The sequence below is a fragment of the Meles meles genome, chromosome 6 (assembly GCF_922984935.1).
Source record: "Meles meles chromosome 6, mMelMel3.1 paternal haplotype, whole genome shotgun sequence".
Taxonomy (NCBI): Eukaryota; Metazoa; Chordata; class Mammalia; order Carnivora; family Mustelidae; genus Meles; species Meles meles.
In genome coordinates this window covers 49,616,178-49,630,867 of record NC_060071.1, presented here as the reverse complement: position 1 = coordinate 49,630,867, position 14,690 = coordinate 49,616,178, and the positions used below count along the sequence as shown (strand labels likewise).

Sequence of the window (14,690 nt, the reverse complement as noted above, 5' to 3'; positions counted from 1 at the left end):
CTCTGCCTGCCTCTCTGCCTACTTGTGATCTCTGTCTGTCAAATAAATAAAATCTAAAAAAAAAAAAAGATAAAAAAAGCATGTGACAAACTTTATCCAATGAGAAATACAGTGGTAAAATGTATCATCACTTATGATAAAACCTCTCAACACAGTGTGTGTAGAGAATACACCTCAGCATAATAAAGGCCATATAAGACAAAATCCCAGCCAACATCATATATATGCAATGGCAAAAAGCTGAAAGCTTTTCTTCTAAAATCAGGAAGACAAGGATGTCCTATCTCTTCACTTTTATTTAACACAGCACTGTTAATCCTAGCTACAGCAATCAGACAAAACACAAAAACAAAAGGCACCCAAATTGGTAAAATAAAAAAAATAAAATAAAATAAAAAAGAAGTAGAACTATCACTATTTGTAAATGACATGAAAGTATATACAGAAAGCCATAAAGACTCCACCAAAAAACTACTAGAATAAATGAATTCCATAAAGTTGCAGGATACAGAATCAATATACAGAGATCTGTACTTCTATACACTAATAATGAATTATCAGAAAGAGAAATTAGAAAACAATCTCATTTACAATTGAACTGGGAAGAATAAAATAAGCTAGGAATAAATTTAACCATGGAGGTTAAATTTGTACACTGAAAACTACAAGACACTGAGGAAAGAAACTGAAGAGGACGCAAATAAATGGAAAGATATATATTCCATGCTCACGGATTGGAAGAATAGTATTAAAACGTCCACACTACCCAAAGCAATCTATAGACTAAATGCTACCTCTATCAAAAATATCAATGGTATCTTTCACAGAACTAGAATAAATAACCCTAACATTTATATAGAGCCACAAAAAGACCCCAATAGCTAAACCGATTCTGAGAAAGAACAAAGCTGGAGACATCATGCTCCCTGATTTCAAAGCTATAGTGTGTGTGTGTGTGTACAGATAGATTAATAGATAGACATATATATATATTATACTACAAAGCTATAGTAACCAAAAAAGTATAGTACTTGCACAAAGACAGAAACATACATCAATGGAACAGAACAGAGAGCCCAAAAATAAAGCCACATTTCCATGGTCAATTAATCTATGGCAAAGGAGGCAAGAACATGCAATGAGTCTCTTCAATCAATAGCGCTGGGAAAACTGGATGACCTTCTTAAACCATATACAAAAATGAACTTAAAATGAATTAAAGACTTAAACATAAGACCTGAAACAATAAAACTCCTTAAAGAAAACATAGTCAGTATACTCCCAGACATTGGTCTTTGAAATATCTTTTCGGGCGGCGCCTGGGGGACACAGTCAGTTCAGTGTCCAGCTCTTGGTTTCAGCTCAGGTCATGCATGATTTCAGGGTTGTGAGATCAAGCCCCGCATTGGACTCTGTGCTCAACGCAATCTGCTTCAGACACTCTCTCTGCCCCTCCCCACTGCGTGCGTGTTCTCTCTCTCTCTCTCTCTCTCAAATAAATAAATCTTTAAAAAAGGAAAGGAAATATTTTTTTGGATCCTACTCTTCAGGCAAGGACAACAAAAGTAAAAACTAACAAATGGGACTACATCAAACTAAAAAGCTTTTTGGACAGTGAAGCAAACCATTAACAAAACAAAAAGGAAACTCACTGAATGGGAGAAGACATTTGGAAGTGATAGGTACCATAAGGGGTTAATATCCAAAATATATCAAGACTCCTCTACAACTCAACAACAACAACAAAATCCAATTAAAAAATGGGCCCAGGATCTGAACAGACATTTTTTCAAAGACATCTAGATGGCCAACAGACACATGAAAAGATGCTCAACATCACTCATCATCAGGGAAATGCAAATCAAAACCACAGTATCACCTCACACCTGTCAGAATGGTTATTATTCAAAAGAAAAAAAAAAAGGCTTGGTGAGGATGTGAAGGAAAGGGAGCCCTCCTGCACTGCTGGTAGGAATGTAAATTAGTACAGCCACTATGGAAAACAGGATGGAGATTGCTCAAAATATTAAAAATAGGGGCGCCTGTGTGGCTCAGTGGGTTAAAACCTCTGCCTTTGGCTCAGATCATGATCTCAGGGTCCTGGCATTGGGCGCTCTGCTCAGCAGGAAGCCTGCTTCCCCCTCTTTCCCTGCCTGCCTCTCTGCCTACTTGTGATCTCTCTCTGGATAAGATAAATAAAATCTTTTAAAAAATTAAAAATAGAATTACCATACAATCCAGCAATTCTACATCTTTGTATTTATCCCAAAGAAAATGAAAACACCAATTTGAAAAGACATAGGCATCCCTATGTTCACAACAGTATTATTTACAACATACAAGATATGTAAGCAATGTAACCAGCCATCCACGGATGAGTGGGTAAAGCTATGGCATAGACACACAATGGAATACTGGCCATCAAAAATAATGAAATCTTGCCATTCATGACGACATGACCGGACCTAGAGGCTACTGTGCTAAGTGAAATGAGTCAGAAAGAAAAGGACAAATACTGTAGGATTTCACTTCTAAGTGGAATCTAAAAAGCAAAACAAGAACACAAAACAGAAACAGACTCAAAAAGTACAGAGAACAAGCTGATGGTTGCCAGAGAGGAGCGGGGAAGGCGATGAGTGAAACAGGTAAAGGGGATTAAGAGGTAAAACTTCCACTTATGAAATGAGTAAGTCACAGGAACATAAAGTACAGGAAAGGGAAACTAGTCACTAATATTCTAATAACCTTATATGGTGACTAGACTCTCAGCAGTGATCATTTCATAATGTACCTAGATGTCAAATCACTATTCTGTACACTTGACACTAATATGTCAGCTACAATTTTTTTTTAAAGATTTTATTTATTTATTTGACAGAGAGAGATCCAAGTAGACAGAGAGGCAGGCAGAGAGAGAGAGAGGGAAGCAGGCTCGCTGCTGAGCAGAGAACCCGATGTGGGACTCGATCCCAGGACCCTGAGATCATGATCCGAGCCGAAGGCAGCGGCTTAACCCACTGAGCCACCCAGGCGCCCCGTCAGCTACAATTTTTTAAAAAAAGAATATAAATTTCCTGCCAACCCCTACTTTGGTTGCATCTCTCAAGCTTTGAAAGTAGTATTTTCATTATTATTCGGTCTAACATATTTCCTAATATTATCATTTCTTTCTTGACACACGGGTTACTGAGAAGTATTTAATTTCCAAACACATGAGATTCTCCAGTTATCTTGTTATTAACTTCCACCTAAACTGTACTGTGATCAGCAAGCATTCTGTGATTTTAATCCTTTCAAATTTGTGGAGACTTGCATTCAGAAGCAGTATAAATCATATAAATGTTCAAGTGAACTTAAATGTGTATTCTGGAATTTACATGTAGCATTCTGTCTATGTCCACTGGATTTACTGTTAACTGGTCACATAATCTGTATCTTCACTGAATTCTATCTTGTTATTCTATCAATTACTGAGAAATCACACTATTGTCAACTTGTCTGTCTCTCCTATTTCTGTTACTTTATGCAGTACTGAGGCCGTGTTAGTTACATATAACTTTAATATTGTTTTACCTTCCTGATGAATTCAAACCTCTATCATTATGAACTGACCTTTCTATCTCTAAAAATACATCTTGGTCGAAAACTCTTATCTAGTATCAGCGTAGCTAGATCACAGGGATCCCCACTGGCTTCTGCCAGGCACCTAGGAGCCGGGCTCTACCAGGTGAGACCATTTTAAAATAAATTCATGACCTGAGGATTTTCAGATCCTCAAAATTGTGTACATTTGGGCTACATAATCTTTTAAAAGCCAACCGATGATTTTAACTCCTCAAGGACCTTTCCTCTACTTTGCTCAGTGTTAAGTCCTCTGAGGACAGGGAGCTGGGATGGATTTACTTTTAGTTCATCCTTAGCCGAAGAGTATGGACCTCTGAAGTAGTTTATAGGGAGAAGGGTTTCCTATCACATATTGCATTTTTGGTGGGCTTTGGCCTTATTTTGCCCCCTGCACTCTGTTGGGCTGTCAAAGCCAAAGTTCAAGTTCACTCAACTGAGCTAATTTTTTTTTTTTTAAGATTTTATTTATTTGACAGAGAGAGAGATCACAAGTAGGCAGAGAGTCAGGCAGAGAGAGAGAAGGAAGCAGGATCCCTGCGGAGCAGAGAGCCTGACGCGGGGCTCGATCCCAGGACCCTGAGATCATGACCTGAGCCGAAGACAGCGGCTTAATCCACTGAGCCACCCAGGCGCCCCTGAGCTAATGTTTTTAAGGCAAAAGCAGTTTCAGTGTTCAGCTTTATCAGTTTCCCCTATAAATTCTAATGGTGATTTTAATGATGATTTCTAATGATGATTTTAAGATTTTTACTGAACATTTTTAGTTATTTATAGGATCTGCATAACCTAGCCAATCTTTTACTAGTAGAGGAATTGTTCCTTTGCGTATAAAAAGAGGAATAAATAGGGAAAAGGGGAAAAGGTGACTTTGAAGTTGGATGGACCTGGGTTCAAATCCTAGTTATACCACTTTTTATTTTTATCATTCACTTTCAAATCCACAACGGTCATTTTTATTTATTTTTTTAAAGACCTTATTTTATTTATTTGACAGAGCGAGCACAAGCAGGCAGAGTGGCAGGCAGAAGGAGAGAGAGAAGCAGGCTCCCCGCCCAGCAAGGAGCCCAATATGGGACTCGTTTACAGGACCCTGGGATCATGACCTGAGCCGAAGGCAGAGGCTTTAACCCACTGAGCCACCCAGGCGCCCCTCGAAGTTTTCATACCTGTTGAATTCTATTCACCTTCCAAAGTCCAGACCAAATATTAATTCCTCTTCCCTCCTACTCATCTCCAACATTAAAATTAATAGTTTCCTTACTACTTTGTTTTCACCTGTATTATAATACTTACCACACTGTTCTCCAATCATTGTTGATTGGTTTATCTGCACCTCTAGACCTGACTTCCTTGATGGCAGGGACTGTGTCTTACTCATCTCCTGAATCCCTGTCTCATTAACTATTGAATGAATTGAAATTAAGTCAATTCATGCCATTTTCATAATTTCTGACAAAACTACAGAGGTCAGTGAACTATCTGCTACCCAAGCCTTTAGACATTTAGAGCTCATCTAAATCACTAGTATTTAGTTTTCCACATGAGTGTGATTAATACAAGCACAAAAAAACAGTTACATGGCAATCTTGAGGCTGCTGTCTTTATAAAGGACTGTTTCCAAGATCAGCCCTTGGCTGGCATCACGAAACCTGGCTTTCCTCCAACCCCTAACAGTTGGTTCACTGTGCCTACAACGTGATTAGTGGTGAACATCAACTCTCCTTCTGGGAGTCTAGAATTTGGGTACATGGGTGCTGACTCTCTAATGGGCTTCCCTGGGCAGAAACATTGCACATAAGTTACTGCAGTTTTCATTGCTGGGAAAAAAGAGCAACTCAAGTGTATACCTTCACAGGAAGGAGAGAGGATGAGGAACCCTGTGCACAGAATTTCTCTACACTCCACCTGTGTTTTTAATCCTTTGCTGATCCCGTCATATATCCTTTTGTTGTAATAAATCTTAGCCAGTACAACTACATGCTGAATCCCATGAAGTCTTCTAGTGAATCATCAAACACATAGGTGGGTGTAGGGCATCTCCCCCAGAACAGTGTCTCAACCCAACATTTTATTGTGAAAATTTTAATTCACTTAAAAAATTGTGGAAAAAAAATAGTATAATGAATACTCATATGCCATTCATCAGTGGATTATATTTCATCACACTTGCTTTTTATACACACGACTTTTCTCAGTCATTTCACAATGAGTTGCAGACTCTAAAGTCTCTGAAAGACTCTAGAGTTCACCTCTAAACCTTTCAGCATGCTGCTTTTAAATAAGGACATTCTCTTACATAATTACCACAATTCTCTCACACCTAGGAACAAAAATTCTATATCCTCTAATAAACAGTTTCTATTCAAACAACGGCCTGAAAAATGTTTACTTGTTTCAGTTATCTACTGTAATGCAAAACCTTGTGGCTTAAAACCACTATTTAAAAAACAAAACAAAACACTATTTTATTATCTGAAACTAAAGTATGCTCAGCTGCACAGTTAGGCTCCACTAGACGGTGGCTATGGCTGTTGTATACTGGATGGGAACGTCCCAGACAGGTCACTCACATGGCTCAGAGTTGACACTGATTGTCATTTGGAAGTTCACCTGGGACTATGGACCAGAGTACCCATATGTGTGACCTCTCTGTGTGATCTAGGTTTCTCACAGTTGGGCTGCTGAGTTCTGGGAGGGAACATCTCAACAGCAAGTGTTCTAAGACAGAAGCACAAGCTGGCAGTCCTCTTAAAAGGGTTAAGCCTGGGAATGGCCACAGTATCATTCTGCAGCATTCTATAAATTGCCATAGGACCTGCCCAGATTCAAAGAAAGAGTAAAGAGAGCCCATTTCTCCATTGAGCTCTTGATGTGGCTACCTTTAAACCACTATTATGGGGCGCCTGGGTGGCTCAGTCAGTTAAGCACCTGCCTTGGGCTTAGACCATGATCCCAGGGTCCTGGGATCAAGTCCTACATCCAGCTCCCTGTTCATGCAGGAGCCTACTTCTCCCTCTTCCTCTGTCATTCCCCCTGTCCCCCTGCTTGTGCTCTCTTGTTCTCTGTCAAATAAATAAATAAAGTCTTTTAAAAAAAAATAAAATAAACCACTCCTGCATTTATGTTTTAAAAACACACACACACAAATCTGGAAACGAATCAATGTTCATACATTACATTTGACTGTTCTTTTTTTTTTTTAAGATTTTATTTATTTATTTGACAGACAGAGATCACAAGTAGGCAGAGAGGCAGGCAGAGAGAGAGAGGAGGAAGCAGGCTGTCCGCAGAGCAGAGAGCCCGATGCGGGGCTCGATCCCAGAACCCTGGGATCATGACCTGAGCCGAAGGCAGAGGCTTTAACCCACTGAGCCACCCCGGCGCCCTGACTGTTCTATCTTAACCCAATATAGACTTCTACTTTTATTATTTTTAATCCATGCCAATTGTCTTAGAAAATGTATCACGTTATGGATTTGTCTGGACATTTTTTCTTATTAATCATTTTTGACAAGAATATCTCATAGGTGAAATGGGTACTTTTTTTTTCTTTTTATATGAGTAGTACTTAAGGCGTCGTAGGAGAAGGCCCATACCATCAGATGGATGATACTAACTTTGATCATTTAATTGATAGGGACTGCCAAACCCTCTACTTTAAAGGTACTTTTTCTTTTGTAATTAGTAAGTAATTTACTCTTTCCTCCAATGGAACTGTCATTCACTGTTAATCCTTGCCGGATTTGGAGACCGCACAGTGATGATTTTCAATTCAATCATTCCATCTTCATTTTTAGCTGGCATTCTTCTGTAAGAAAGAGTTTTTCCCTTGCTCTCTTCCCTCTTCATTTTTTAAATTGAAATTTTTAATGAGGTAATTGTAAATCCACATGCAGTTAGAGGAAATAACACCAAGAGATCCCCTGTACTCTATGCCCAGTTTCTCCCAGACAGTATTTTACATAACTATAGTATAATATCACAGTCAGGATATTGACATTGATATGACCCACTTATCTTATGCATAGTTTCCCAGTTTGACTTGTATTCATTGGCGCATATGTGTAAGTACTATACAATTTTATTACAAGCATAGGTTTGTCCATCACAGTCAAGATACTGATCTGTTCCAGATCCCTAGTGCTGCCCTCTTGGAACCACACCCACCTCCCGCCCCTGCCCCTAGGCCTCCCCTCCACCCCAAACCCCACCCCCCTGCACCTCCATCTTCCTTTCGTTTTGAGTATCACTCTGGACTGATGGTTCTTCTTTTTTAGTTCCCTCTGTCAAAGTCCACTACTATTCTTACTCCTTTTGCTGTTCAAATGATCAAATTTGGCCGGTGGAAATCCTTTCAAACCAGCTCCTATGTGATTCTGACATGACTTTGTGGCTTTTGAGGATGTACTTTCTCTAGCATAGACCTGGAATAATCAGCCGTTTCTTCAAAGAGCCTTGAATGGTAACTTAGAAAACATGATCTGGGGGCGCCTGGCTGGCTCAGTCAGCAGAGTATCTAAGTCCCATGTTGGGCATAGAGCCTACTTTAAAAAAAAGAAAAGAAAGAAAGAAAAGAAAACATGATCTGGCACATTGAGGTACACTCAATGCTCATTTTTAGCATCTAGTTAGGAATTTTAAAAGTCATGTTGTCATATTTAAATTTCCAATTCAAATTTACTATTACAGAGCTTCTCGTCTTCTGTTATTCAATATTTTCACCGTTTTTCTAACATTGAAAACCTTGGTTCCTAATAGCATTAACACATTTACTTATTTTTTTTTTTTTATTTATTTATTTGACAGAGAGAGATACAAGTAGGCAGAGAGGCAGGCAGAGAGAGTGAGAGGGAAGCAGGCTCCCTGCCGAGCAGAGAGCCCGATGCGGGACTCAATCCCAGGACCCTGAGATCATGACCTGAGCCGAAGGCAGCGGCCTAAACCACTGAGCCACCCAGGCGCCCCAACACATTTACTTATTTGATCCTCAAAAGGTTTCGGAATTATATCAGTATTCTTACTGACGATACACCTACTGAGTGAAGTATGTTTCTTTTTATTCTTAGAATGCATTTTACTAAAGAACCAGAGTACTGTGTTCAAAGTTAGTTTTATTAACTTATTTATCTGGATGGTTATGTTATCAACTTGATATACAGTTAGGTCCTTTTGATTCTGTTTGTACTGAATTTCAAGATTTGCCATTGTATTCTTTCATTTTTGAATTATGTAAAATGCTCACATTGGTCAAAAGTCAAACTGTAGAAACGTATCTTCAGAAGCCCTACCTCAAACCCATGTCCCTCCACAACATTTCCTACTCACTACCCACAGGTAAGCATTTCAAGAGCTTCTGATTTATCCTTCCTCCGTACATGTGCACACACGTCTTCCAAAAACTAAGTAAATATATCCAGATAGTCTTATACCCGTTCCTTCCCATGTTAAAGGTAGACTATAATAAACATTCTCACACACCTTGCTTTTTTCACCTAGATCAGTCCTCATCATTTCATAGAGATCTCACTCCTTCTTCCAGCTGCATTATACTCTGGGTGTACATACTAATTCACATCCCCTGCAATCTACCTTATTTGGATCCAAATTCTACTTACACTTAACAAAGCAGGGTAAGGGGTATCTGGGTAGCTCAGTCAGTTAAGCAACCCACTTGCGATTTTGGCTCAGTTCACGATCTCAGGGTCATGAGTAATATACTATATGTTAATTAACTGAATTTAAATTAATTTAATTTAATTTAACTTTAAAACAAAAAGCTATTTCTGGTGGTCTTTGGTGAGGCTGCGGTGGGGGGATTGTATAAAAATGTCCCATTGCTAAACAATCTCAACAATAATTGGTAGCGTTAGACTTTTCATTTTTCCCCAATCTAAGAAATATTATCAATTTCTAACAAATACTATCCCTTTAATTTACATGTCCCTGATTACGACTGAGATCAAGCATCTTTTTAGGTTTACTGGTCATTCTTGTTTCCTTTTACTCTGAATTGCTTATATTTTCTGCCCCTTTTCCTAACAAGTAGTATGTCTTTTTCTTATTGATCTGTAGGTGGTCTTTTTTTTTTTTTATTATTTTATTTATTTGACAGAGAGAAATCACAACTAGGCAGAGAGGCAGGCAGAGAGAGAGGAGGAAGCAGGCACCCTGCGGAGCAGAGAGCCGATGCGGGGCTCGATCCCAGGACCCTGGGATCATGACCTGAGCCAAGGCAGAGGCTTTAACCCACTGAGCCATCCAGGCGCCCCTGTAGGTGGTCTTTTACATATTTCAGATGCTAGTTACTTGTCGGTGATATGTGCTGTAGATACCTTTTTCAAGCTTGTCTTAAATTAATCTTTGGGAGTTATGTTTCTTGTGTCTTATTTAACACATTATTCCCTGTTCCAAAATCATGAAGATGGTCTCCGATATTTTCTTTTAGTAGTTTTGCTTTATGCATTCAGGTCATTAGCCCCCCTGGAACTGACTTTTGTGGTGAGATCTTATATTATCTTTTTGCTATTTGGATTACCACCTGTCCCCAAACAATTTCCCAAATGGTTCATCTTTTCCCCAATTAACATGCAAAGCCACCTCTGCTATACAATAAGTTTTCATATATGGATAACTCTGCTTAATAGACTCTACCCTATTCTACTGCCCTTTGTGTTTCTCTCTCTCTTTTAAGGTTTAATATCACAATAATAATCCTTTCACTTGAATAGCAAACTAGAATTTACAAAGCACCTTCAAATCCATTGTCCAATTCAGACCTCAAAACAATCCTGTGAATTCGGTGCATTCACATTTATCTGGATGAATAAACCGAGGGACATAAGGGTTAAATGAATTACCCACGGCCACCAGACAGGAAGTAGAACCGCAAGACCCCAATCTCACTTCTTCGGTTACCCCTCTTTCCACCAAAGTGTCTATCAAGTAAGGACAAAAACAGTCTGCCAAACAGCTCCCAAACACAGGTATGCACACTGTTCACACACAACTAAAATAAACAAAACAAAACCTTGATAAATGAACGAATGCTTTAACAACTATGGTTCTTGGCACAAACCCGTCAATTACGTTTTTCTTGAAAATGAACTCTATTCTGAAAATAGCCTTGCCCTAGCCCCCTGGACTCCAGCAAGCATCTTTGGTACCGCTCACCTCACACACAGACAAGGCTGCTGTTGGAAGTCTTTATTGTGCATCATTCCTCCTCACATTAGTGGATGTTTCTCAGCAGCCACTAGCCCTGTGCTCTAAGGACAGAATAGAGATGTGAAAACTGGACAGTTCTCGGTGTCTCAGAAAGGGAGGGGAGCAGAGTTGATGTCCCTAAATTGGAATTCAACTCTAAAACTCAGTAACTAGGGGCGCCTGGGTGGCTCAGTAGGTTAAAGCCTCTGCCTTTCGCTCAGGTCATGATCCCGGGGTCCTGGGATCGAGCCCCGCGTCGGGCTCTCTGCTTGGCAGGGAGCCTGCTTCCTCCTCTCTCTCTCTCTCTCTCTGCCTGCCTCTCTCCCTACTTGTGATCTCTATCTGTCAAATAAATAAATAAAATCTTTAAAAAAAAAAAAAAAAAAACTCAGTAACTATGGGAAATGCCAGAAAGCAGGGGGCGACAGAGAGCTGTCCAACAACCCAATACTTAGCTTAATGAGATAAAAGTAGGCACTCCACACATGGTCTTCATTGAATAAATGAATTGTTTCATCCAGAGCCTGAATTACAGGTTCAACAGCCCTGCACTGAGCAATTGAGAAATTTAAAGAAAGAAAGAAAAAAACCCAGCAGCCCTGACATTCAGAGGGTGGCCTGTCACTCACAGCTCGGCCATCTTACTCTCCTACTGGACATAATGGCACACAATACCAACCTGGGACAAGGCTATTCTGAAACCTCAGTGAAATGAGACAAAGGTCATTTCATAATTTTGTGTAAGCACAGACCAACAAAATGGCTGCTATGCCACTCCCAAAATAACAAACACCCTTTCTCTTGGCCAAAATGAGTGACTGTGACTTCTCTACCAATTACTTTTATTCTTTTGCCAGTCTCTCCTCTCTACAGGTAGGATTTATTCTGATAGCCAACCACAGAATTGCCCCTGTTTTCTGACAGCATCTAAATCCTACAATCAGTTCTAACCCCCTTAATGAGACATCATCGTCCCGCATGGGCTATGATCTCTCTTTCTGAAATTAATAATAAACCCAACTTGTTTAACCAGGGGTGTTTCCCTGGCACTTAGGCTGTAGTTGCACTGACACGGTACAAGTCGAACAACCTAAGAGTCTACGCCTTTCTCTTCCTGGAACACTCTTCCAATCTCAGTTTGATAAGAACACTTCATCTCCGGACGCCTGGGTAGCTCAGTCTTTAAGCCTTCGGCTCAGATCATGGTCTCAGGGTTCTGGGATCAAGCCCTACATCGGGCTCTCTGCTTAGTGGGAAGCCTGCTTCTCCCTCTTCCACTCCCCCTGCTTGTGTTCCCCCTCTTGCTCTCTTTCTCTCTCTCTCTCTGTCAAATAACTAAATAAACAAATAAAATCTTAAAAAAAAAAAAAAGAACACTTCCATCTCATTTCTGGAAGTCATCTCTAACTAAGCATAAGAGAGGTAACAAATTCCTTTAACACCAGAGACCTGGTTCATATCCAACTCCAATTCTACCAATAAACATATTCCTACACAAAACTTTTTGTCTGTATATAATATGCTTCTTCTACATAGTATGCTCTTGGAAAGCCGAGACTGTCTGACTCATCTCTGTAAAGCTCTAGTACCTCACACATGGTAGAGGATTTCTTTCATGAGTGGTATTAACACATTGCTTTGGTGAGGGAGGGGGATTTATTTTTTCCCCAAAATAAAAGGATTTCTCTCTCCAAAAGAAACTTCCATTTTTTTTCCTCCACCTTTGCATTTCTTTAACTGCAATAGCTTTCAAATCTACACTTCTCATATTTCTAAATATACCAAAGATGATTAACACGTACTCCTATTTCTTAACAAAGAGGTTTAGATCCCTCAAGACAAACATAAGTATGTTGCATCCTTTCATTTGTCCAACTAATTTCCATTTCTTTCCACTACCACCACCATCCTATTCCCCTAAAAACACCTTTGGTGTTTGCAGCTTCAAAAGTATCCCACAATAGGACATCCTTATTACATGATAACATCTAGAGAGGGGAAGGCCTAAATTTAATTGGTCTACGTAACGCTTGACTAAATTACTTTTTAAAAAAGAGACTGTCATAATACATGTTCCACAGTTACTGAGAACCCTCTCCAGATGGAGACTTTGATCCCCACCAACAACGATTTTGTTTGTTTCCTTCTTTCCTGCAATGCCCTGGAGCAGAATAGAGGGAGACAGCACAGAACATTTACTCATCTTCTGATGTAAAAGTATAATTCAGTCTGATTTAACACATTAAATGACACGCCATGCAATGTCACATCCTATTTAAAGGCATTCTGGCCAGTACTATCTTTCTCTTTCAATGGGAAAATGGGTTTAAATTCCAGAAACAGGATTCAATTCAACAAATTCAAATCCATACCCAAAGAGCACCTACACTTTGCAAGAAATATGCCACACAGGTGGACAGAGAGAAATATGAACCACTGAGTCAAAGGCAGAGAAAGTTAGGTGGAATGAAGGTGGTTACAAATTGCCATAGATGTCACAGATAAGGAGTAAGGATGACTGGAGAAAGAACATTCCAGACTGAAAACTCTACAGTTTCTCAAAACCTGGAGTCCTGGATGGTTTGGAGAGAGGCAGGGGGTACACGGGTCCTGGAACCTCCATCATGCAGGAGGCATGGACTTGGTCATACAGGGAGCTAAGGAAATCAAACATAAAAGCTCGATATAACTTAATTTTTAAGTTCTCTATGCAACTCCGCAAACCTGAGCTAACAGCCATCAGAACAAGGGGAAAATCACTTTCCCCGTGTCTTCCGGATTTTAAAATTAAAATTAACAAGAATGATTTCTATCACTGAACGGTTGGAAGGTGGGTGTGGCCCCTCTGGGGGCAGCGGCGACTGGCCTTGAGAACGTCAGACCGGCCTGGCAGGACCTCTCTGGTCAGCGCCAGACGTCCAGCCAGGACCCAGCAAGCCACCGTTCATTCTGCACCCCCGGCCCAAAGAGCTCATCCCACGCCTCGAAGGGCCTAGGCAAACCCGAACCTCGACGGCTAGGCCTCCGGGGCCGGGCGCGAGCTCCATAAGGCCGCAGACTGTGAACAAAGAGAAGGCCGGGGCAGCCTCCGAGTGCCGCGCAGGGCTCACGCAGCATCCGAAGGTACCTGCAGCCCTCAGGGGGTTGCGCCCCAGGCCCGGGGTCTACGGGTGTTCCTCGACGAGGGTCAGCCTCTGCCCCGGCCCGGACGCCGAAAGTGCACCGCGTCGCCGAACCCGTTGGCGCACTGCAGGCTCTCCGGCACGCCCCCGGGACAAAGGGGATGGGGGAGATCGGAAGGTCCCCGGGGCTGCAACCCGGCGCTCGCCCGCCGCCCGCACCGGTTTTTACCTGCACGTCACTCAGCTCCACGCGCAAATACAGCTCGCGGTGTCGCTGAGCCCAGTAGACGTGCGGCGTCAGCACCTGATTCTCCATGGCCACACTGCCCAGGGCGCGGGGAGACGGATCGCTGCGCCTTGCTGCCTAGGAGAGTGCGCGACTGGAGCCGGCCGCACGCAGGCCACAAACCCCCGCGCTCTTGAGCGCCGGCAGCCGGCCACCTCTAGACTCCCCACGCTCGCAGGCTGCGCTTGCGCAATGAAGATTAGGGGCGGGGGCGGCGCGTGCTCTTGGCCTCAGCTCCATCAGGGAGGGGGCGGAGCCGGGCAGAGGTGGGAAGGGCGGCTGACGCCAGAGTCTGAGGCGGCCGCCGGGAAAATTCAGAGTCTGCAGGTGGGTGCGTGGTGGTGCTTTTCTCTCTTCTCCGGGACATGCTTGAAGATAGGCTTAAAAAGAAAAATGCTGGAGACACCTAAAGGACTGATCAGCGTGGGAAAGGGCTTGGGACTGGTGTATCTGGA

General features: G+C 41.5%; 1 protein-coding gene across 1 annotated transcript in view; it reads right to left on the bottom strand.

The window, feature by feature from the left end:
- HACD3 (3-hydroxyacyl-CoA dehydratase 3) overlaps positions 1–14,423 on the bottom strand; it is a 37,274-nt gene extending 22,851 nt beyond the window's left edge. Inside the window, exon 1 of the mRNA XM_046007776.1 lies at positions 14,179–14,423. Within this exon, the coding sequence (XP_045863732.1) occupies positions 14,179–14,265 (87 nt within the window). The 5' untranslated portion in view covers positions 14,266–14,423. The remainder of the gene's footprint in view (positions 1–14,178) is intronic.
- Between the last annotated feature and the right edge of the window lie 267 nt (positions 14,424–14,690).